At 33.5% G+C, this 25,889-nt stretch overlaps 2 protein-coding genes across 2 annotated transcripts in view; one reads left to right on the top strand and one right to left on the bottom strand.

Moving 5' to 3' along the window:
• Positions 1–25,889, bottom strand: part of LOC149412602 (uncharacterized) — a 75,828-nt gene that overhangs the window by 49,712 nt on the left and 227 nt on the right. The window lies entirely within an intron of this gene.
• On the top strand, positions 74–25,660 carry LOC149412603 (uncharacterized). The gene is made up of 6 exons (XM_089645468.1): positions 74–757; positions 8,475–8,873; positions 13,420–13,606; positions 18,430–18,684; positions 20,316–20,417; positions 22,113–25,660. Exons 1-6 carry the CDS (start codon positions 659–661, stop codon positions 22,262–22,264), a joined length of 1,194 nt encoding a protein of 397 aa, XP_089501594.1. The 5' UTR covers positions 74–658; the 3' UTR covers positions 22,265–25,660.

Here is a 25,889-nt window from a genome sequence, read left to right as displayed (position 1 = left end):
AACACACCGCTGAAAGCACAGCTGTGCAATCACTTGCTCAGTTTCCGAAAGAAATATCAGTCCATCAGTTATCACCACACTGAGAGCACATAATGTACGTGGATACAGCGCACACAATATAATTATAATTCAGTGTCGTGTTTAAAGTGTTAAATTGTACCTAATTACTGTTTTGACTTTGCCATTGCTCGTCACTCGTCACCTGTGTAATTATAATTTATGAAGTTTTTAAAAATGTACGCGAAATCAATTATTTTTCTCGGCATAAATAATGCATTTTTAATAGACGGTAAATAAACAGAGTCGTGTTTTGATTTTTTAAATTTGAACCATAAAAACGATGTATAAAAGTGTAAACAAGAACTTTGTTAAATTTGAATGTTGTAAAAAATGTGTGATCAGTGTTAAATACGTTTAATTAAAGCCAAAAGTGTGACAAATTAATCAGCTTTCCGTCGCATCAATGAGTAAAATAAATTATTTGTTAGCGACATAAACAAATAAATCATAAATACACACAACAATGAAAACCGATAAAATAAAACATTAGATTCTTTGAAAATTATGAATGCAGGTACTGTGTACTTATTAAGTACTTATTTTAAAGTAAATGTACGGCAGGTGGACGGAGTGAATTAATTAAATATTTCGTATTAAAATGACAAAAAATAATAGTAAAACCAGTGGTCCCATAACTTTGGATTTTAAAAATGGATTCGGATACATGTGCCACTTGGACAATAATCAAAAAGCTAAGGTAAATATTATTACGAAAGTTTAAGAACATTTTACGCTGTTTCACCAAGGTTTTAAATAATATCTTCTTATTGACTGAGCGTAGCGAACTCCTGTTTTAACTCTAACCATTTGGCATTGCATCTGCCTATAAATTTGTTTGTTATGTTACGGTTCCGTTTTCAAAAGATGGTGGCCGTTGCAATTGTTCAGTAAAAATTAGTTTATTAATTAAGTAGGTAGGTATTCAAAAGTACCTACTTACAAATCTTACAGAATTAGAAACATATCTATTTTTTTGGACGCGAGGTTTACTTGTTCACAGAACTACTAATTTAAACACTTCAGGCTAATTTGTTCGCTTTTGGGAACAACTCATATGGTCTCACAGAAATCGTTGTCTCCCTTGCTGTTGTGATGAGAAATATGATATAAACGGTATCAGAAAGAGAAAACACCACGCTTTATATTCAAATCTAGAAATTAACAACATAACAATCAAAATGTGCACCTTTATGAACCCAACGGTTCCGACCGCGATTTGAAAAAAACTTGTTATTTGATTTTTTCGTTAATTATTTTTATATGAAACGACTATAAAGTGAGGTGAGTTTAATGGTTGTAAATTTGTCTTCTTTTTTTCTTTATTAGTAATTTTAGTAACAAAAAAGATAAAATTTTCATCCGAAAGCTATATATTTTAAGATGAAGGTTTTTAAATTTTTTTTTATGTTTTCATTTAAATTTTGAATTTTTAAATAAACTATATGTTTATTTCTAATAATAATATTTGCAAGCGTATCACTTTAATCACCTTTCAAACAATTTATTTAATCACATTTTAAAACAGTTTTCGGAAACGTTCAGAAATATTACATTTATTTGGATTTTATTGCAAAGCGGTTTTTTAAATATAATATTTAAAAAAAATGGATTTTATTTTACTCCTATACCTTCTGATAGAATATGCCTGAGGCCTGAGAAGTTAAAATATTTTGATACATACCGAGACGAGACGTAAAAGACATCGAATGATTAATTTTGTAATAGAAGAAGATAATGTTATTAAATCTAAACGCTTGATGACACAAAACAAGTCACAAAAAAGGTAATAAAAGTCGCAACTGGGGACCCACCTTTACCGACGCGACCGTTACCTTTTTTTTGTGTCTTGTTCTGTTTCATATTTCGTTTGGATTTATTAATGATTATTTCTTAAAACGGGATTTTAGGCTGTTTCCTGTTAAACTTTTTGTACATTCCTAACAAATCGGAACACGTTTTTATGTACCTCCATTTGTCCTGATAATATACAATGACGAAATGCGAAAATATTACAATTTTTATGAATACGTGTTCCGAAATCGCGATAACACATTCGTGTTTTACTGAAAGTTTATTAGGAAAGCTATCAATTCATTCGTTAAAGGCTTGAAATCCCGTTTTATCCGGATTGCAAATAAATTGCACAGATATTAGCAATATTTTATATTATTTTAAATTAGCAATATTTTATATTAGCAAGTTTTCTCCGTCTTTGAGTTAGTGTTTTTAATCTGTTTTAAGGACTTTATATCACTGTGGTGAGTTGTCGTGCAAGCGTAACATTTGTGTAGCGCAGTTTTGGGCTATTTCTCGTCTATGGCAGGTGTTTTTAAACCGCTTTTAGCAACCTTGTACATGGATTCTGTGACAGAGATTATGAGAGTGATTTCAAAAATATTAAAACAAATAATTGTACCTACCACAAGCACAATAATGTCTTTTTTTACTTTTTGAAATAATGGCATACAGAGCTCCGGGCCAAAAAGGCCTCTTTCTTTTACATCATGAGTTTAAATTGGTTGTAGGAAGATAATTTTTAGTTTTTTGTGAAAAAATTTTTGCAAATAAAACATGGCTGCAATTAGGGGGTAATTTACGTAGGTTTTTTAAGTTTTTTATACTGGGTTTTGGCATTTGCGTCTTACTGGGCGTGACAATTAATGGAAGAGTTTGTATGGGTTGGAATGCCCGAATAAAAAGATTCCGCGAGACTTACGAGGGGGATTTCGGAGTCACGGTGGATTTAGGAGACCCTCATCGACGTGAAGGCCCCAGGGCTGTGCAAATGACTTTATTTTGGAATTATTGTAATCTATTTAATTGTGATTTTGAAGCGTGGGCCAGATTGGGCTTGCGTAGGTTAATTTTGGTCTTATTGTGGATTTGAATATTAAAAGTTTATCTCTTGGAGATAATTTATTGTTTTTTTTACATTTCAAAGGGATGTAAAGGTTTTGTTGGCTGAGTTTAATGTTTCGGCGATGTGCTTTGCACAGGTTAATTTACTTTCAAGGGTGATTCCGAGATATTTAATGTTTTTTTGCCAGGGAACGTTTTCTCCGAATAGGTGAATGTTGGGAGGTCTTATGGGGCGTTTACGGGAGAAAACACAAGCGGTGCTTTTGGAGGGATTTATACTGATTCGCCATTTTTTTTAAATGATTCTAGTTCTGAGGCGTGACGCGTCGTGCTGCGGTTATTTCGCTTACTGAAGTCGATATGACTTGAGTAAGCGAAATATATACAGGGTGTATCGGCACTAACCCGACAAACTTTAACCAGCTATTCCTTAGCACATTTGGAGTAAAAAATGTTATGGGCACTTTGCTGTCCGGTAGCATTATTTTTCAATTAAAAACAAAAAAAATAAAAATTTCCACACTACATCACTGTCATTGGCATTGCTTTTCGTGTTCAACAGCTGTTATAAGCAAGTATGTCGAAAAGCGTCTTCGCTCTTTCGCACACACTAAATAATAATAGTTAAAAATGAGACGAATGGTGCCGTGCCATTTCGTTGTGATTGTAAAAGTGCGCCAATATAGGTATACACGTACATTATTCAACGGAATTCGAATAAAATATTGCCAGATGGGTTTTCAAACTTTGACAAAGGATAAAACATGTGGTGAAAATATGAATAGTAATTTTTTTATTTAAAAAAACGTTACCGAACAGCAAAGTGCACATAAGATTTTTTACTCCAAATATGCTAAGGAATAGCTGGTTAAAGTTTGTCGGGTACGTGCCGATACACCCTGTATATAAGTAGCGTCGGTAATGTAGTTTTAGTGATTTGTCTTATATGTAGTATTGTTTTAGTTTCTATATTATTTTATGTTACTGTTTAATGTTTTACTAATATTGTTTCATATTCAGTTTATTGTTATTTCATGCTTTAAAAAAATGTGTAAAATTATCGGTAGCTCACTAGGTACAATCTATTCTATATAAACCTATGTAAAAGCTCGGTTGGGCGTAAAACCAATTAAAATAAAATAAACAATATGTTACAAACTACTGAGAACAACAAGCTTCACTGACATAGAACCCTAAATAATCAATTTACCTATTTTCATTTGCACCAATGAACAAAGAAAACACACAGCTTCTAACAGCTATTATTGGTAATTTCCAAGAAATTCGGCTAATGCATTTTAAGTACTAACAATTAATTTATAAATAAATAACAAACAAAGATTTATACACGGATTTAAATATAATGGAATAATAATGCGTCCATTCTCATAAAATCTCAGAACTCAGAGGGCAAATTATTTAATTGTAGTGGATTATTTGAATAGCTTAAAATTTTTTTTGTAATAATTTAATATCGTGTAATGATGTTAACAACCATTACGCTATTCGTAATCACATCCGCTTTTCTAGTATATTTATAATGTCAGGGTTTCCGAAACATTGAGAATAGCGATCCACTTAGAACTATAAGCTTTTATAAGCATAAAAAATATACTTGTTTCCAGACACTTAAATTGGATCAGTGGTTCACAAACTGTGTTTACTCCTTCCTAATAATATGAGTATCTTTATAAAATCCCGACGCCCTGACCCAGTGAGTGTCTGCTGTGGTAATTTTTTATTAGCATAGCAAAAGGAAAGTGCATCCTTAACTGCTTTCGAATTACAGCTTCAGATGCACTTCTAAATAAACACTCGGCGTTGGCTGGAATTGGGTGATAGTATGTGTAGGAAAGAACAAAGTATGGAAGGAAGGAAAATGGGATGTGCAATCACTTACCACTCTATCTCTGCGAAGGAGCACACAACACAATCACAATATAGTGAGTTCCACCGCGATACCTCGAGGTCATTATCGCAACAAAAACGAATGAGTACTCAAAACTAAATTATTTAATTCAAAAATAGTAAAGTTATTTCTTTTTTAATTAAAAAAGGAGATTTTACACGAAAAACAAGATCAACTTGCTTCCAAGGTTGCAGGGTAGTCAACATAAATAAATCAATAGTCACAATCATAAATAAGTCATAATCCTTCTTCCGTTTTCAAAAACAATCGCACTCGAATTTGCACTATTTTCAATTGTCATGTTCCATATTTCAAATAGTTTTCCAGTAAGGTGATGGTTACGGAGAGGTAGGAACTGGATAAATGACATATTTTCACTTCAAGACCAAACAGAAAGAAAAAAAAGTTGCATTACCCCATCCTAATGCCACCGCAGTGATGTTATAATGTAAACATGACTTTAGTTAGTATATAGATGTAATATATAAATATGTTTTGTACATAATATCAATTGTGAGCAAGAATTGAGTACATAAAAAATTGAGAAATTATGTATAAAAAGAAGAGTACCTCTCCTTGACTTTAGCATGGCTTCTTCCTCTTTCAATAATCCATGTTTTTAAATATATTTATAATATTCACAATCAGTTTTAAAGAATTAGCAATCCGCGAATTGATGAGTTCGAGTTAAGGGCATACTTAAAATAATTCATAATCTGCTCTTTCATAGATGGCGCTAATTTAAATATTTTCGAAAAAAATACTTTTTACAAGTTATACATTAAGATTAATTGTTTGTTTGCGCCTGTACATACAGTATGAAATATGAAAACGAATAAATAGTTTATTATTATAAGCAAAAATTAGTCGCCTGATATATTAATACAAATTGAAAATATCTCCGGAGTAAAAATAAATGCCGCCGACGGGAATTGAACCCGCACCTTTTGATGTCCGGTCAGATGCTCCGGACCACTGAGCCAAGTCGGCTTATTTCCAACCCGCCAAATAATTCAATATGTACTAGCACTTCAATCAAGAATTACTGGTTATTATATTAATTAATTATTTCAGATTATTTCATTAATTAATATTTAAGCGACTAATTATTGCGTATAATAATTTGCTATCCTTTGTGCTATGCATAAAACCTTGTCTGATAAACATTACTTTATCCTTAAAAAAAAAATCGTTTGTCTGTATAAAAACTCAATTCTTTCAAGAAAAGCTTACACATACAATTTGTACTGGTGATCAATCCAATATTTAATTTGTATGCCTTTCTTTTGTACATATAAAAATGAGTTTTTATATGGACAAAATTATATATTCATATTGCAAAATATATGTAGAGGCGCAAACAAATAATTCATCTTAATATTTTGAAGCATAACTTGCAAAAGTGTTTTTTCTTAAAATAATTAAATTAGCGCCATCTATGAACGCGCAGTTTATGAATAATTTTAAGTTGACCTTTAATTGTATTTATTTTTTAATATTCACGTTCGCTTCCTTTGGTCCCCCCCCCATTGAAAAATTGCTGTGAGTGTGAGGAATAATATGGGTATCAGCAATTTTTGTGGGGAATTATCTTTTACAGAAATCCTCTAACAACCCCCCCCCCTCATGGTTTAGAATAATTTTGGGGAATCAATTTTACGTAGAAAATTTGTGGGGAATCGTTGTGGGCAGAAATTATCTGAAATACTAGTATTTTGTAACCGGTATCTTTTTGTACTTGTACTCACTGTACAGAGTAACGAAAAATACTCATAGAACCCACCTCTAACGTACACCCCTGTATTGTGTACGTTTGTTAGGCTGAATGGATTAGGGACGGGAAGAAAATTAGGAATATAAAGGTTGGGACTTATCTGATCATAAATTTCTTGTAACCAAACGCGGCCAGTGCCATTTCAAGCGAAGATTCGATTCTGAATAGTGGTCTATCACCGGGGCGATACTGAGAGTATCTGAGCTTCCATAACTCAGGATTGAGTGATTAAGTTCGCTGAAGCAAGATGTTGAACTTTCGAGTCAGTAAACAAACCCAATGAACCAACAAGGCTATTATCAAATCTGTCAACGCTTGAAATGTAGTTGAAGTATTTTATACACACGCGCGTTCTTGCATGAAATGCCATGCATAATTTGAATCTTTTTACTTAAATTCGTGTTTATTTTTTTTACTAATAGTAGTAAGTTTTATCGCTTGATATCTTATTGAGCGACTACTTACTAAAACTTGAAGAGTATGGAACAAACAGTGAGACATTATAGTGAGGCCCGACAGTTATTTCAAAGTTGGTAAATATACTGAAAATAGGGACACGGTCAAAACGACGTCTTTTCTTCACGCCATGTTTTGACATAATAATATAAAAAAGTAGTTTTAATCACACCCAAACTAAGAACCTAACAACCTATTTTAGAATCATAGATTCATATTTTTGTTTAAATAAAAGAAGAAAAAAATTCACCTTAAAACTTTGACATCAATAATAATGGCCGCCAAATGACAAATCGCTTTTAATTTTAACGAAATAAATATTAAAATAAATTATTTTAGATTTTCGGAAACTGAAATACTTATTCTCATTATTACCTAACTACTACAAAGTGGTTGTTTTTTTTAGAAAAAAACGCGTAATAAGAGTGTTCTTATTTTCTGTGTATCTATATGGGACGTGGGGATTGCACTAACCTCCCCACACCTGGAATATTTTGTATGTATTATTATTTACCTCAAGTTTTATTGCTGTTGATATAAATGCTAAATAATAAAATAAAATAAAACAAATTTTATTACCGTTTGAGATTTTTTAGAAGTATATGTCTATTGTAAAGTTACGAATTGAAACTAGGTAATTAAACTACCTAAATTGCCTTAGTTAGGTCTTGTACGCAAACATAGTATAGATTTAAACATATGAAAATAAATGCATTAAAAAATCCTTGATTCCTACTAGACTGCGACCAGCCGTTACGTATGGTTCAAGGAAATGACCACCTCACGCTGCATTGCAATTAATAGGCACATACGCTGTGCGTACTGCATAGTGCTAGGATTTAGAGTCAAACTGTTGTCACATAAAGTAATGTATCGCCAAAGTTCACGTTATTTAATCTCTTAACCCTAAGTAATATAACATAACAAAAAACCAAAATCTTATAAAAAAAATTAAAGTAAAACAAATTTAAAATGTTTTTGACATCATACCGGCTGCGCCAATGGTGTTCTTAGGTTCTTAAAAATAACGAAAGTGTATAACTATTAAAACGTTTAATGTGGGTGAAAGCCAAATGACAAAAGAGACCCTAATCAAATATGCACACTCATTTATAGAACTCTTTCTCTTTCTTATGCAAGAATTCTTTCTCGCTTGTACACACCAATCTATCACACATGTTGCACATAGGAACCGACTATAAAACATTTTGATTTGAGATGTCCATTATCTTAACAGCGATATCTGTTATTCTCCAGGAAAATAATAAATTAAACAACAGTTGTGCTACCAATCACCTAAAAATCCAATTATTATTGTTGTCTTCAGAATATCTGACTTTTTCTATTGTATTATCTTACAGAAAACCGTTTGCCATTAAATTATTGAATTAACCATCAATATTCTTTCTCCCCTAGATGTTCGAAGGTAATGGGGTCCCGGACTCCCGGTTGCCTGCCGAGTCTCTAGACAGCATCCTGCGGCCAGTCCAGACCTCACAAGTCTCCCAGGGTACGCAGGCCGGGATCCCATCCAGACGCCCCCGCCCCTTGCTCCACCACTCCTCGGAATACATCCTGTCCAGGACCCAGCCCCTACAACCAGCGCGCCACCAGAGCCAGAAGGCATTCTACACCAGCCGCAGCGGACAGCCTTACTTGTTTCCTGACCCTCAGCCCTATACCGGATATTTGACTACCACTACACGGTCCAGGAGAAGGCCGTATCTGAATTACCCTTCGGATAGTCCGACGAGCAGTCTGGATTGCTTGACGATGAAGGATAATATTAGCACAGAAGCGGTGTATCAAGGAAAGGTAATAATTAACGAAGTATTTTAACCATGTATTCCTTGATACGACAAGTTACAGGAGAAGACGGTATTTGAATTACCATTCGTTAATTCAAAACCAGAAGCAACAGCAAAAGAGAAAGGCTTAGAAATACTGTTTTGGCTCCAACAATAGGTTCACGATTCACGACGACACACGGTATATGTGAACTGAGACAAATCATACGGTATGAAACTGTCTCTTCTGAGGGGTTATTTTCCAAGTCAACGGACCCCCAAAAAAACCAGTAAAACAGGCCATCTGCACTGTAAATTCGCTCCTGCTCACTGATTAATAAGGCAGTTAGCTTTTAATAGATAGATTCATTGTAATATATTTTTATATCTAATTAATGAATCATTCATCGGGAACTAATTGCATTCATATGATTATATTTATGTCTGAATGGGTGACTAAACTAGTACATCTTCCTATCTTCTGTCCTTGACACTGTAACCCGGAATAGAGTTGTGCTGAGGCCAAAAACTCCTCAAAGAAATTCCTGAGCTCACTGAGGTGCACTTTTTGCCAACACTTCGTTTACGGCGCGTCTTTCTCGCATTGTAAACTAAAGCGTTTTGATTTTTCTCGTCAATATAAATCATTACTACTATTCTTTTCAAAGTGCCTACATTAGATTGAGCTTTTGATTGTACCCGTTTTTGGACTTGTGTGATTTCATTGATCCAATCGATAATTTAAAAAGTTTCCCTTTTTGGACCCGTGACTTGTACCAGTGATTTATTCATTTTAAGTTTTGTGCTTTTGGATTCATCAATTTTTTACGTGTTATTACATTATCTCTTTACTTCTTTGCCTCCTGGCACGGATGTAAAGATAATTCATTAATGAAGCCTTTTTTTCAATGATTGGGAACTAAATTTGTATTCAGTAGGTTATAGAAATTAGTATAAGAAAATTGTAGGAAATCGCAAAGCGCCGAGGGAAGTAAGGAAGAAACCCCCTTTCCCGCACCCCCAATGCTATCCGATGCATAAAATCAAGATCGTTGACAGTATAGGCCTTGGGGCGACGGATTTCGAAGTGTCACGTGATCGGGTCAATGCCATCGAGCAACGACAGTTTGCAAATGGCGGCGATTGTTGTTGATATTCGTTATTACTGCTGATTTGTGTTGTGTTGTTTTACCGCAAGCAAATTAAATGAACACTGTGATAAGACTATTTTAAACAATGAAGTTTACTTAGCGACAGCACTAACTTCGTAATTTGACGTTCACGCACCTAGGTTTGTACTTAAGTCGGCCTTTCATAAAATAATTGACTGAGCGTAGCGAAGTTCTGATTTAACTCGAGCGCTTTGCATTTTGTCTATTTTGTTACGAGCTGTCGAATCGAATAATCAACATTACGCGAGGTCTACGTTCACAGAACTACTTGTATGTTGTATCTGAAGATTGAAAAAAAGAAAATTGAAAAAAATAAAATTGCTTCAACGAGTCTCAGGCAAAATTCTTTCTTACTAAGAACTTGTAATCATTATAATAAAACTTATTTTGATGCTGATATCCTGTCGTGTACCTTAGGAGCTTTTAAAAAAATTGTTAACAGAGTATTGTAATAATTAACCCTTTTCTAAATTTAATACATTACATTCATCATTTATTCATTATCACTCTTACCTATTATTTGTATTTAATATCAAATGTACGTATGTGTATGTATGTATGTATGCATGTATTCATGCGTATGTATGTATGCAACTATATATATGTATGTGTGTACGTATGTATTTATATGTGTATATGCATGTGTATGTATATATATATGTATGTATGTGTTTATACGTGTATAGGTATATATATATATATACATTTTCTCTTATTATTTCCTTGTTTTTAACATTTCTTTGTTTTTAACCTTTCTTTGTTTTCTTTGTTTGTTTATTGCTTTTTAACCTTCTTTATCTTTATTGCATGATGTGAACATTGGTTATTGGGTTGTAACCTAATTCTTTTACTTATTTTTTCTCTCTCTCTATGCATGTTATGTTATAAACCTGTTAATGTTCCTAATAAAAAAAAATTAAAAATAAATAAAAAAAGACATAATCAAAGAAAATTTTCGCCGTCAATAATAATTGAATTTTGCTGCAAAACCTTTTTTGAATGTTTAAGAAATATCATTAAAAAATTTCATCTGATAATTAATTACGAGATCCTACTTGTTGTATCTTCGTTTTTAATTCTTTTTTCTCAATTATTAATACATTATTTCCCTTTTTTGAATTCGGTTTTAATGCAATAACTACATAAATAAAGTAATCTTATCTTATATATATAATATTTTTTTTAAATCAGCTTGCGTATGTTTGCGCTCGCAAAACTCTAAAAGTAGTCAACCGATATGTATGATTTTTTTTTAAATTGTTTTATTAGTGCCAGGAGTGTTTAGAGAGTAGTTTGAATCGTAGAAGAAGTCTGGGACGCCCGAGGAATACTTAAAGCAATATCTCTGCACCAGAATGAGGATACGGAGTGGAATTAAAGTCCATATAATGTAGTATTTCAACAGTAACATTGTGGTATACAGCAGTGGATGGTGGAAGAAGTCGGAGACGCCCGAGAAAGACATTAGCAATAGCGAAGCATTGTGGGGTCCACTAGTGATAAATAAATAAACAGGGCCAAAACGTATAAATGGGTTTTTATCGTTGATATTTATTTATTAACGTTATATGTCATGAAAACAAAACCCCGTGTCTTGATAATCATCTCATTAATATTAACGTTATATGTCATGAAAACAAAACCACATGTCTTGATAATCTTCCCATGCATTCGTGTTTTTGATTTCCCGCTAATGGCTGCCTAACGATATCATTGTTTGCACATCGAAGACGTACCTTCAGTTAAACGATGAGTTGTGCACAGTTAATGATTTATGTGATAATGGAGATGAAGGTATTACGGCTTGTTTATCTAGGTGCTTCAAAAGTATTTAATAACCGTGATTATTCTGACGTTCTAATTTGTTTTCATAGAATTAAACAAATAAATTACAGCAAACTCCGAAACGCAATTCGAAATAACCCGTGCATAGTTTTTATTATTATGTATCTTCTTTAAACGGTCGTTAGACAAAGTCAATTTAGTTTGAATGAGATTTTTTAATCACAATTTTTATAAATCCGTGTTTTGAGTTCATGAAATCGCCGGCTCTGGACAGTTGGGAATCTTGTTTTGAGTTAATTACATCGCTGGCTCTGGACAGTTGGGAATCTCGTTTTGAGTTCATTACATCGCTGGCTCTGGACAGTTGGGAATCTCGTTTTGAGTTTATTACATCGCTGGCTCTGGACAGTTGGGAATCTCGTTTTGAGTTCATTACATCGCTGGCTCTGGACAGTTGGGAATCTCGTTTTGAGTTCATTACATCGCTGGCTCTGGACAGTTGGGAATCTCGTTTTGAGTTCATTTCATCGCTGGCTCTGGACAGTTGGGAATCTCGTTTTGAGCTCATTACATCGCTGTCTCTGTAAATTTTTGGTGTATTTATTTATATTTCCTTTAGTATTCTGGACAATGATTAGTACATATATGGTAGTTAGTCCCAGAATTTCTACACTGAAATAGATCAAGACTTCTAGTGTATTTGAATGCGAAAACTTATTAATAACGCGAGTAGAAGTAAGTTACAAAGGTGATATGTGAATATTTTAATGTGGGTTTCAGACTTGAGAATTGTACTCAAGTTGGCTTCTAACAAATTGCTGACATTAGGTACCTACTGCAAATATTTGAGTACGAAGTTGTACCCCAAACCACCGCAGTCCTTCCACCATATAAAGAATAAATATCAAGTTATTAATTAAGACCCCGCAATCCGAATAATAACATAATTTCCTAGAACAGTTTATTTTTTTAAACTCTTAAAAACGGTGTTATTTTTCAAGATAATCTCTGTATATTTGCCGAGCTGAAAAGTAATTTTATAAAATTCCTCTGATTGAAAAAATTTCAAAGTATGCTCCGAAAATTATTATATAAAACCCACGAATGTTAGAATTTTAGATTACTTTGTTAGTAGGTTACTTTGTTTGTCTCGTACGCGTTCCTATACCAGTCATACTATTTCTATGAAAATTTAAAATTTTATTCTTACTATATAGTGCTAGGAGTGTTTGGAGAGTGGTTTGAATCTGAATCTCCCGGCAAATGTATTAAGTAGCATTTAAAGAAACACTGATTTTTTTAATAGATAAATTTAAAGAATAACAGACCTATATGTTTTTTTTTATAATTTTCGGAGCATACTTTGCGAATTTCATATAAATACTTTTTCAACTAAATGTATAGAAACCATCTTTAAAACATATAATATTTTTAGAACTTAAAAACATAAGGCCTTAATAATAAACGTATTTTAAAATTTTCACTGATAAACAACCATGAATGTACGCGTGTAAAATTTAAAACACGTTTATTAGTAGGGGGTTAGTGTTCAAGGGTAGTATGTTATGTCGGTAGAAATTCGAAATGCGTGGTCTAAAGTTGCAATCAAAATTCCAGATGAACGAGCGGTTGGGTCCCTCATCAGGCGCTTCTTCGCGCTCCTGCCAGTGCTGCTGCCGCTGCGGGGGCACCAAGGAGCCCGAGCCTCCCGGGCCCCAGTCTGCCGAGGGCCTATCGTGGCGCCGCCTGCACATGAGTCGGGCCAAGCTCAAGGCCACGGCCACCACCAGCGAACTGCTTTCAGGTCGGTATCCTGCCACACTCAAACCGACACTCTTCGTAGCCTTTGCATATTGAAACAGTTTTGTGATTATTACACATCCCAATTCATATTCAAATTGTATTTTCCTCTTCTTCCTTTCCTAAAAGTCTTAATTTGGAAGAAACAATAATTGTCAGTCTCATTTTCGTGGAGGGGAGCACTCAAATGAGTCTATAAACCATTTGTTTTTTTATTCGAATTTTCGTTGTAATTGAGAGTGCATGTTATTTCGCTGCTCGTATCAATAATCTCGTGAAAAGTCCATTAAATGGTGCAAATATCATTCCAAGTTACATAGTCTCGTGTGATGATTGGTAACAGATTTCGTGCTGTGAAAATCTAACATTAATGGTGCTTGTATAATAGGGTGTATCGATTTTTAACTTTTTTTTTGTTTTCAAATTCCAAGTTGAAATAAAGTTGCTACTAGGTACCACAACTTACCACAATTTTTTTTGGATTTTTAAAAAAATGTTTAGGTCTCCCGCACAAGGCCTAAAGTTTTAATTTTTTTCAAAAAATATCAATTTTTTTTTTAATTTAAAAAAATAAATTCATAACTTTTTTGTTTATTCCAAGTTAAAAAACAGTAATATTAGGGCATAAAAATAAGTACGAAACGGTTTTTTTTAATAAAATATGGTATTTTGGTCTCCCGCACAAGCCCTAAAGTTTGTTAATTTTGATGAAATTTTGTAATTTTGTGTACATATATGAACCATGTTTTTTTTTAGTTTAAGCCACCGGAATTAATTGTACTTTTCTTACAGAAGGCATAAAATGAGACAATATATATATACATAATTCTTATATACATACAGTAAAAATATATACCACATATATACTATATATATATAATATGTTTTATACCTGAAAAAAGATAGTTGGACGGTGTAAATTGTATGAGAAAGGTGTTGAAAGAAACTAATGTTATTTGCTATTACTGTTGTTTATTACAAAAGTATAAAAGGTTATAACGTGTCATAAAATGTAGTATAAAAACTAAGTACAAAATGTTGCTGATTACTTTCCATACGACATGAGTGGCAGTTTTCTTGTTCTACTGCAAATTTACTGACTTGTTTAAGTATTCGTCCTTTCATCTTGGCTTCAAAACCTTAAATCAAAGTTATGTATAGTATTTACATAGGCCTAGTGAAAATTTTATAAATGTTATTACAGTTCCCAAATGAAATTTCAATTTAATATGGAAGACAATTCTATTGCTGAAGAGTTGGCCAAACGAAACCCCGGCAACATCTCGCACGCCAGGTGGCTTACTCTGGCAAATCGAGTCCTTCGTTTGTATGTAGCCACCGATGATCCGACCCCTCAGCTAAGAAAGCTTGCAGAGTTCATAATGAAGGTCTACATACCATCATGGTTCTCAATTAAGTGCAATCCCCAAATCCCGCAAGCTTCCATTCATTTTTTAAAAAGGATTCTTTTCCGCAATTACTTGGAAGATGAGCTAAGAAAAGTCGCCCATGCAACGTTACAGAGAAATGCTTTCAATGCTGGCTCACCCAGAGCATGTTTTGATAGCTATGCTGTTCGATGAACGAAAACATATCAGAGCCTTGGCTTATAAGGGAATCCAGAAAGCTCGCGCAACCGAAAGGAAAGGGTAAGGGTATTTAAACCCCCTCAGATCAATTTTGATGCCGAAGACTATATAGATATGATTGACTGGCGATCCACTTCAGTAACCGAACCCCTTCTTGTTACTGATATGAGCCTAGAAGAGTTGGAGTCAATTGCGGAAACTGGCAAAAGTGGAAGGGTTGAATTTAGAATTCCTTCTCACACTCAAGCGGTGGAACGAATTGTCAAGAAAGTCACAGAAGCTTTAAAGCGAGTATGTGGGCTGATCGAAAGAGATGGTTTTATCCGTGCCAGACTGGAAGACCGTAAAGAGCTACCAACGTTCGAGACCAAGAGCCAGTACAAAACCTCTGCAAAGGATTAGAATTTAAGTAAGTTTTTTCGACTATTTTGTAGTTATAATGTTTCTAAATAACGTCTTTATCATACTGTCTTCTATATTAAATTGAAATTTCATTTGGGAACTGTAATAACATTTATAAAATTTTCACTAGGCCTATGTAAAAACTATACATAATTTTGATTTAAGGTTTTGAAGCCAAGATGAAAGGACGAATACTTAAACAAGTCAGTAAATTTGCAGTAGAACAAGAAAACTGCCACTCATGTCGTATGGAAAGTAATCAGCAACATTTTGTACTTAGTTTTTATACTACATTTTATGACATGTTATAACCTTTTATACTTTTGTAAAAAACAACAGTAATAGCAAATAACATTAGTTTCTTTCAACACCTTTCTCATACAATTTACACCGTCCAACTATCTTTTTTCAGGTATAAAACATAGTATATATATATATATATAGTATATATGTGGTATATATTTTTACTGTATGTATATAAGAATTATGTATATATATATTGTCTCATTTTATGCCTTCTGTAAGAAAAGTACAATTAATTCCGGTGGCTTAAACTTAAAAAAAACATGGTTCATATATGTACACAAAATTACAAAATTTCATCAAAATTAACAAACTTTAGGGCTTGTGCGGGAGACCAAAATACCATATTTTATTAAAAAAAACCGTTTCGTACTTATTTTTATGCCCTAATATTACTGTTTTTTAACTTGGAATAAACAAAAAAGTTATGAATTTATTTTTTTAAATTAAAAAAAAAATTGATATTTTTTGAAAAAAATTAAAACTTTAGGCCTTGTGCGGGAGACCTAAACATTTTTTTAAAAATCCAAAAAAAATTGTGGTAAGTTGTGGTACCTAGTAGCAACTTTATTTCAACTTGGAATTTGAAAACAAAAAAAAAGTTAAAAATCGATACACCCTATTGTATAAGGGTACATCTACTACCACGGTGACCCACGGAATCTTCTGGCAACCAGAAAAGAAACCAACATTATCAGCAAGTAAAGGCTTCCTTTCCTCTCTCCTCGTATTTTATTGTGATATTAACAATCTTTTCTTCCAATTAAATATAGTCCAATTTAAATACCAATCGGGTATCAAACAACATCGTCAATAGACTTTCACGTACATGCTTCAGTCCAAAAGGGTGTTCTGAACTGGCTGAAATTTCTGGGGTCACTATTCACAGCTTTTCAATTTTTTAAGTTATTCGGGAGGCGGGAATGGGTACCGCCTCCAGGGGAACCGATCCTTGGATATCCAACACCTCTGCCATAAGTCACCCCAACTGGCTCGCTACGTTTGTTCATTTAGCAGTGGTGCCCGGGATCATGGGGTGAGGTTTTTCCTGGCTTTGGCGTCGGACGCGTCTATCCACCAGCTCGTGGCGGGTCGGATCAGGACATGCCGGTCGAGGGAGAATCTTTGACTTCTCTAGCCGGACTATCTCGACCCATCGCCTTGCACTGCAGTGGGAGGGATGGATTCAAACGACCATCAATCCTGGACACACTGACTCACAGATTCATAACCACCCGAAGAAAACTTACTGATATAAAATATTTCTAATTTATTAAAAACTCTAGTCAAAATATTCGTATTACTATTAAAAACATGACTGCAGGCCTAACGAATGATTTCACAGATTTCCTATAAAACTATCAGTAAAACACAAATGTGTTATGAGGATTTCGGAACATTTCGTGTTCATAAAAATAGATATATTTTCGCATTTCGTCATTATATTACTTATTTTTCTCCTAGCACCTCTCATACCTTTTTCCTTCCCAGAACTTCCTTTACTTTAAAGATCCGAGGGAAATTGCCTCCACAATCAGGGCCTCCTGTGTGAACTTAACATTATTCCCTGAGGGTTGCTCTCTCTTATTCATATATTTATCGTTTGAAGTATGTATCGCTCATCTAGCGGTGGAAATGATAAATAGTGACCAACGTAGAGTTTGCGCTTGGGCACAAGAGCATTCATTACTTCTCAATCCCCAAAAAACTGTTGCTTTGTTAATGGGAACTAAACAAAAAATATCATGTGTAAGGAATAGAGGACATGATGTAAAAATAGGTGAAACCACTATTCCCTTTGTTGAATCTGCGCGCAACCTTGTAATAGTGGTGGACGGTAAATTGAGGTATGAGGAACATATTAAAAACAAGTCACAGTGGTGCTATTCGAGACTTCGTCTGCTGTATAATATAAGATATCATATATCAATGAAATTACGAAAGATTATTACTGATAGTCTTGTTCTCTCAATATTGGACTATGGAGACACAGTATATGGTCTCTCTTTACTGAAAAAAACCCAAAAACAAGTACAACGAGTCCAAAATGCATGTGTCCGATATTGTTATAATATTCCGAGACGGGATCATATCTCGCCTTACCTCTATCGGCATCAGATTCTAAATATGTCGAACAGAAGGAAATTAAGCCAAATTGTGTCAAATGTTCAATTTGATGAATTCAAAGGTTCCTGCCTATCTGTTTGACAGATTGCAGTGTCCCGTGACTCTCATACACATAGTACGCGTCAAATAAACCACTTACTCGCTCTCCCCAAACAGAAAACTACTGTGTTTGAGGGTAGTTATAGCTATTCTTTGTCAAAGCTTTGGAACGAAGTACCACTGTCAATTCGAATATCGACATCGTTGCATTGCCGCAAAAAGCTTTGCTGCGAATGGTTGCTATCGTTACAATAAAGGGGATACTTAGCTACATGTGGTTGCGATTTTGTGTATTGTTTATTTTGAATTTTTGTTGACTATTATTATTATTATATAATTAGTATTGAATGTGTCCATGTTGTTGCAGGGTTCGCTATGATAGCCATGGTGGAGCTGCAGATCAACGAGCCGACCAACGTGCCCGAGTGGCTGTTCGTCATGTTCGCCGTGTGCACCACCGTGCTGGTGGCCGTGCACATCTTCGCGCTTATGATCTCCACCTACTTGCTGCCGACCATCGACGCCGTCAGCAAGATGAGCGCCGGAGACGTGCTGAGAGAGTCCCCGCACGAGCGCATGCGTGGCTTCATCGAGCTGGCTTGGGCATTTAGCACGGTACTAGGTAATAACATACATCTCTTGATCTTCAGCCCCTCAAGTAGTGCTGCTCAAATAAATAACCAAATCGCTAGATTAGATTCATCGACATTTTCTAAGCCAATTGAATTAAAGTCAATTTACTTTATTTACACAACTTCATGTTTTAACTCGAGCGCTTTGCATTTTGTTTGTCTCTAAATTTGTTTGTGTGTTCAGTCAATTCTGTTGAAATGGTAGCCGTGTTGGATAGTACCTTTTTACTCCGCCAGAGTTCGCATGAGCATTACGAGCTGTTAATCGAAATAATCAATTTCAAGAGAGGTCAACTGTTCACAGAACTACTAGTTAAATACAAATCTACATCAAGATAGGTCTACTGTTCACAGAACTATTAGTTAAATACAAATCTGCATCAAGAGAGGTCTACTGTTCACAGAACTACTAGTTAAACACAAATCTACATCAAGATAGGTCTACTGTTCACAGAACTACTAGTTAAATACAAATCTACATTAAGGACGGGTTGTTTCGGAGAATCTGAATAATTCAACAAATTTCAACGTTCATTTTCAAGTTCTGTGAAAGATTTTTTCAAATTCTGTTTTTATTTCAGTTTTGTCAAGCAACTAGCCTACAATGATATAAAAACAGAACTTTAATAAGTCTTTCACAGAACCCGAAAATGAACGTTGAAATTTGATGAATTGTTCAAATTCTCCGAAACAACCCGTCCTTAGAGACGTATACTGTTCACAGAATTACTATTTCGAATCTAACTGTTTCGAAAACAATGTTCTCTCCAACAGGATGAGTCGTATACTACATTTAAATATAGTTTAACATTGTGAGAGGGGTTTGAGAGCGGTTGAAGCAGGGGAAAACCCAAATCGGCAGAAGAATAATTGATGACGGAGTGGAAGGGGTAGAAGTGGGGGGGGGAGTAATTGAGGAATTACATGGCCGTTAGAAGGGGAAAAGGTTAAGAGTAGCTACAAGCCAAATGTGTATATTCTTGGTATACCTTATATTGTAGGTAATAGGCATTAAAATCGCTTGACAAACGGAGTCTAGAAACGTTCGATTTCAAGCACAAAACTGGTTTTAATTTATTTTGTAAATAATATTATATTGTAAATAATATTACTATAGCAAAAAAGTTAATCAAGTAAAACTGTCACAGATAATCTTAGCTATAATACTGTATTTTTTTAAAGTTGTTTCCTTTACGCGTTCATACATTTCTATTGAAAAAAAATATTTTTTAGTAGTTTACATTTATATTTTTTATTGAGTAATTTATTTTTTTATTTGCATTCTACACAAGCGAAACGATAGGAAAACCTTCAATTTGTCTAAAGCATATTTTTTGGTTTCATAATGTACACCAATTCGTTACAAAGATGACATCTTATTTCGCCCAAAGATGAGGTCTTTCAAAAGAGGATTGTTTACAATTCATATTGGACGTTAACACTTTTTCTAATCCCTAATATTTCTAAATTATTATCTGCAAAACCTTACAACCCGTACGTAAAATTTAAACCTGTATTAATATCAAATGTACGGTCGTATTATAATAAATTATGTAAAACTTCCGTGTAATTATTACTACTATATGTTTTCATGAAGTTTGTTTGTCTCTTTCTCTTCCAGGTTTATTCTTATTCCTCATAGAGATAGCGATACTCTGTTGGGTCAAGTTTTGGGACTACTCCTTCGTGGCTGCAACTGCGGCCACAGTCATTGTTATACCAGGTAATCAAACATACTAATTTCGGTTGTCTGTGCGTCCTGTGTAACTCTGGTTCAATGAACTCAAATTTGCTTTGCATTTAAGTGTCATTTTCATAATTGCGACTAATTGTTGTTTGAAAAATTCAGACAAGCGATAAAGTAAAATTATGTTAATGGCCGTATTCTAAATTGAAACTGATTTCATAAGAGAATTCATACGATTTTTTACAGATTTATAACATAGGTATACGAGTATCTCTTGAACACCTTAAGTTTTTAAATTCCTAAAAAAAATGGTTATTAAATATTTTGAAAATAATATCGATACTTTTGTAGAGCCAAAACGGTAATTAAATTAAATTCCCCCAATAGAAAAAAATATCAAAGAATGCTTAAAAAATGATTAAAAACAGATTTTGTTTTGTTATTTAATATGCTATAGGTATGCAAAAATTCACAGTGTATCTTTAAGAGCAACTTTTAAAGGTATTTGTCGAGAGACTTTTCCTCTATTTTAAACGAGTCGTGTTTTATTAAATATTTTCACAGTTTTCGCTTAATATCTTTTTTTAATATTAGCGCATTCTTTCTAATATTCGTAATATCATATCTCCCTTTCAAACCATCTTCTTCTTTTGACCGCTTACTAAGGAGCGTTAATTTAAAAAAAAAAACATTCAATTAAGTTTTATTGTTGGAAAACCGATACATCCGGGTTTAAATTCAGATGACACATTTTTTTCTTTTCAGTGTGATTTTCCTTCTTATTGCTAGAATGTTATAATATATTTAATAAAACAATTATTATTCAATTTGTTATCGATTGATTTAATTAATTAATTAGTCAAACTGTCAATTAATTCAAATAGACTAATGCTTAAACATATTTATGAGAAATAAACTTAATCTTAATGTCAACAGGACGCTATTTTATATAATTAGCTTGCCAGAGTGGATGACCACTATAAAGAAATGACGAGGTCTGTAAAGCGATAGATTCCTTGGCTCCTACTGAAAGCCTGACTAAGAGCCTCTCGGCATAATTTTTTTTTAACTTTTTGTATTTAATATTATTTATAAAATGTAGGCACTTTTCAAATAAATAAAAAATAAACGAAAATGAGAACACCACCATTCAGCAACGAAACGTTGCTTGAAATGGCTTTAGCAACGTTTAGTGAACAGTTTCAGAGGCCTCTATTTCCCCTTCCTCATTTTCTTCAGCTTCATAACAATTTCCAGAAAAAATTAACCTAGAAATTTTTTTCAGAAAAAGCTGTGCAAATTTCATGACGTTTGAGAGTTTTACTGCTTCAGACAGACATACAGACTCTCTGATGTACAGGTTATTAAGTAAATAAAGATATCGGGCAGTTTTGCCACCTGAACATTCATAAACTGGAGGTGAAATTTAAAAAAGAAACAGTAAATGTAATTACGAGTAATCATAATTAGTTATAGCTGTAGAGCATTTCTGTCATCATTAGCTAAGAAATCTGATAACGGTTTGTCAATAATAATATTATTTCTTAAACAAACTCAAAAAAACAGACTTTATTCAAAGTATGTCAACATAAATTAATATTCATGTCAATCAAATTATCAAATGCAATGTTTAAATTCTGAAAGGTGGTTTTTTACTGAGAGTATTTACCACTCTTCAAGATTACTCGTAAGTATATTATTCTAAGAGCTAATTTTTTTTCCTTTTTGCAGTTCTGATCGTGTTTGTCGCATTCGCTGTTCACTTCTACCATTCACTGGTGGTCCACAAGTGCGAGGCTTCCGACGAGGACATGGAGAAGCTCGAGGACATGAAGCGGAACCTCGACTCCGCCACCTCCATCTCGGCCAATTCTCCAGTCTGACCACAACCGCCTCCACGGAAATAACCAGCAACCAATGGAATTTATGGAATATTACCACAGTGAGGAAAAATAAAAAAAGTTGATAGCAGAATGCATAAATCAACGATGACAATAAAAAAGCCAATGATTAAATTTAAAACTCAACAAAAAATGATGAATATTGAATTTGATGAGAAATGAAGTATTTAGACAAGTTTAACCTTTACAACGCTGGTCGTTACAACACAATCTATCCCATCATGCGGCACGTATTGACATAGTGTACACAAAATGTGTTTTATTGAAACTTCATGGATCCATATGCAACAGCCGTGTAGATCAGATTAAAACCCAATAAAATTTTGGATTCAAAACATAACGGTGCGATGAAAGAAGGAAGTTGATCATTGATTGATTTGATGAAGAGTGGACATGTGTTTGCTTATTTCGTCAGTTAAGGGTTTAATTCTTATTGTGATGTATAGATGGTCTTAAATCAATCACCATTTTCATGGCAAGTCATATGCAACATACAATGGTCAGGAATTAAGAGTTTTTTTGAAGGCATAGTTAATGCTTTGTGAATGCAGTACTGTAAACACTTTAGGTGCAGTGTGCCGATATATATGCTGGACCACAGAAAATATCTTACAAACTTGGTTACAGCGGGGAACATGTCCCTTTCACCTGTTCATAAAACATTGGCAATATTGACACTAACTTCTTAAGAAACAATGAAAAAATTAAGAATAAAAGTTGTGGAGAATCAATTTGCATAAAGGCAGATTTATTGAACCTCATGGTAGAGCCAATTAAAAAGTGCAATATTTTTAGAAATAATAACACTAACTAATACCACTAATGACATCTGTGATCAAAAAATAATAATAATAGCATACCAATTAATCAACTGTCATCTCATAAATCTGTTATTCATAAAAATATAATAAATAAAACCGAATGATGAGTGTAATTTTGCATTTGTGTGTTTGGACAATTTCACTGAAACAATGAATCCTGCAAAATTGTGTTAAATTTATCAAAAATGACTTGTACCAGTGAAAAAGGCACCATTTAAATTTTTGTTCTACATACACTGCCAAAAGTATCTCCAGAGGTGAAAATGTGGGAATTAAGAATAGGGTGTGGGCCAACAGAAGAGAGGCGTCCTGTTGGTCTGCAATGGACGGAGGACACCGAACAAGCGCAGGACAGGGTGGGTCACCAGTTCAATAATGGCCGCCAAGCGAACAATCAATTTCAATTTGAACGAAATCGCAATTAAAATGCATTTTTTAAATTTCCAGTGACTATTCAGATATAAATGATATTTGCTGTCGCTGTAGTTTGCGAAAAGAATCAAACGGGATTCTGTCAGGTATTTGTATGAAAGCTAGAGACTAGGACCCCGCCAATTCCACCATACCGCCTGGGTATGCGGTATCTATTCACTTGTTTTGGGAAAAAGATATCCATATTCATTTATCTATATCCATTTCAATAATAAGATGCTTTTTTCACTGGTCACGCATGATAACAGTGTATGTATTTATTCACTGACGGCACGACCGTGACTGAGTAAACAAACAGAGCAGGCTTTTTAACAAACGAAGCGAAATACGCCTAGGTGTGGACAGTGAGAATACCACATACCCAGTCGGCTTTGCTACCCACAGCTGCCGCGAATATAGCCTACAAGTGAATAGGCCTTTAATAATCGTTTCTAATAGGCCTTTACTTTGTGCATATTAACCGTGTCCAGTAATTCTGGATGTTTATCGAAAATGGTAATAATGGCATGATTTTTTCACTTGGCAGATGATTTCACAAGCCGTGTGAAATGAGACGATTTGTTTTAAATCATTATTATCCGTTATCTGATCTGTGAGCTACACAAAATATTTGTTAGTTTCTAATTAATTTATTGCTCCAGTGTTAGCTATAAAAATGTTCAGAAATTTACAAATTTTATTGAAAGGAATGATAATTTATTTATTTTAAAATGGCATAAAGTACATATTTTTTTAAATATATTGATAGTGCCTACTTAACACCTCAGGCTAATTTATTCGCTTTTCATAACACCTCACAGAGTTGTATCTCCCTTACTGTCACGGTGAGAAATATGATCAAAATTGTGTTAGAAAGAGAAAACACCATGCTTTATATTTGAATCTAGAAGTAAACCGCAGAAAATTAAAAATTTGTGCCTCTGCGAAACGAAAGTTACCAACCACAAATTTGAGAAAAATATAAGAAAATTTATAAGACTTTGTGAATTTTTTATTTATATTTTTTAATATGAAATGACTAAAAAGTGAGGGGATAATAACGTTTATAATACATTTGTCTAATAAAATATGTATGTGTTTGTTTTCTTCGTTATCAGTAATTTTATATAGGAAAAACGTAAAGTGAGACATTTTTTTAACTTTTTTTGAATCAAAATTTTAATTTTTCAAAAATTATGTTTATTTCTAATAATAACATTTGTAAGATTATTTTATCACCTTTCAAAAACAGTTTTCAGTTTTCAGAAATATTCCATTTATTTGGATTTTATTGAAAAGCGGAAATTTTCTGACAGAATATGCCCGAGGCCATCTAGATTCTAACTGGCAAATATTGCATATATTGTTCATGTTTTATGTTTACAACGCATCTCAGGGCCTTTGTCATATTTGGGGATGCTGTGTGGAGGGTGCAGGTATAGCACACAAGAACCCAAAAAAATCTTCATGACGACTATCGATAACACAACAAATTAGGCTTTTATAAAGGTATTCAAGCAGGCAAGCCAAGGAACCGAAATTCGTTTGTATGGCATAAAATAAAACAGAAAGTATTCGCTTCATTTCAGTATAAAGGTAATATTCATTTTGAGCTTAGCAATCATTTTTTGAATTGGATGAATGATGGATTGTTCGGAAGAAAAAAAACACCTTTGTAAGCAATTAATTATCAAGTGTTACGGAATTAACTTGTTTAAAAAACATTGAATTCCGCAATAACACTTGATTTCAGCAAAATTACGACTGGAAACAATTATTTACGTCAGGGTAGATATAAAACATGTACAAAATAGGTTTTTAGGTGGTTGCTGTGGGTTATTTTAATAATATGCTATTTTCTAACCTTCAAACTTTACTTTGAGAAAAAAATGGAACTTTAATGCATCTTTTACCATCTCTCCCGACATAAATATTTGTTTCTTGTCATGTAAGTAGGTAATGAAGTTGAAAACGAGTCCTATTTTTTATTTTTTGCATAGTATGTGAGGCGGAATTCAGCAACTTTATCACTTTTATAACAATAATTACAAAACACGAAGCTAGAGATTACTCCATTCAAATTCATTATTCGTAATTTAATACATTATGTTTCGTGTTATTTTGGAAGTGGTGAAGTTTAACACAAATCACCTGTGATGAAAACTAATTTAATAATATTATGAGATGACTTTTGAAATAAATAATTTAAAAAAGAAACAACATGCATTTTTATTTAATTTTTCAGAAACTCGTAGATGCAAAGAAAATATGACGCTGTTGGTTTACAGACACGAATTTGAAGTATAAAATGGATAAGGAAAATAAGAATATAAAAATGCGCACTGAAGAATGTAATTTATTAATAGCAACACATA

This window comes from Hesperophylax consimilis, chromosome 22 (assembly GCF_061612785.1).
Source record: "Hesperophylax consimilis isolate HC1 chromosome 22, BYU_Hcon_1.0, whole genome shotgun sequence".
In the NCBI taxonomy this organism is placed as follows: domain Eukaryota; kingdom Metazoa; phylum Arthropoda; class Insecta; order Trichoptera; family Limnephilidae; genus Hesperophylax; species Hesperophylax consimilis.
This window is presented reverse-complemented; position numbering and strand designations above follow the sequence as displayed.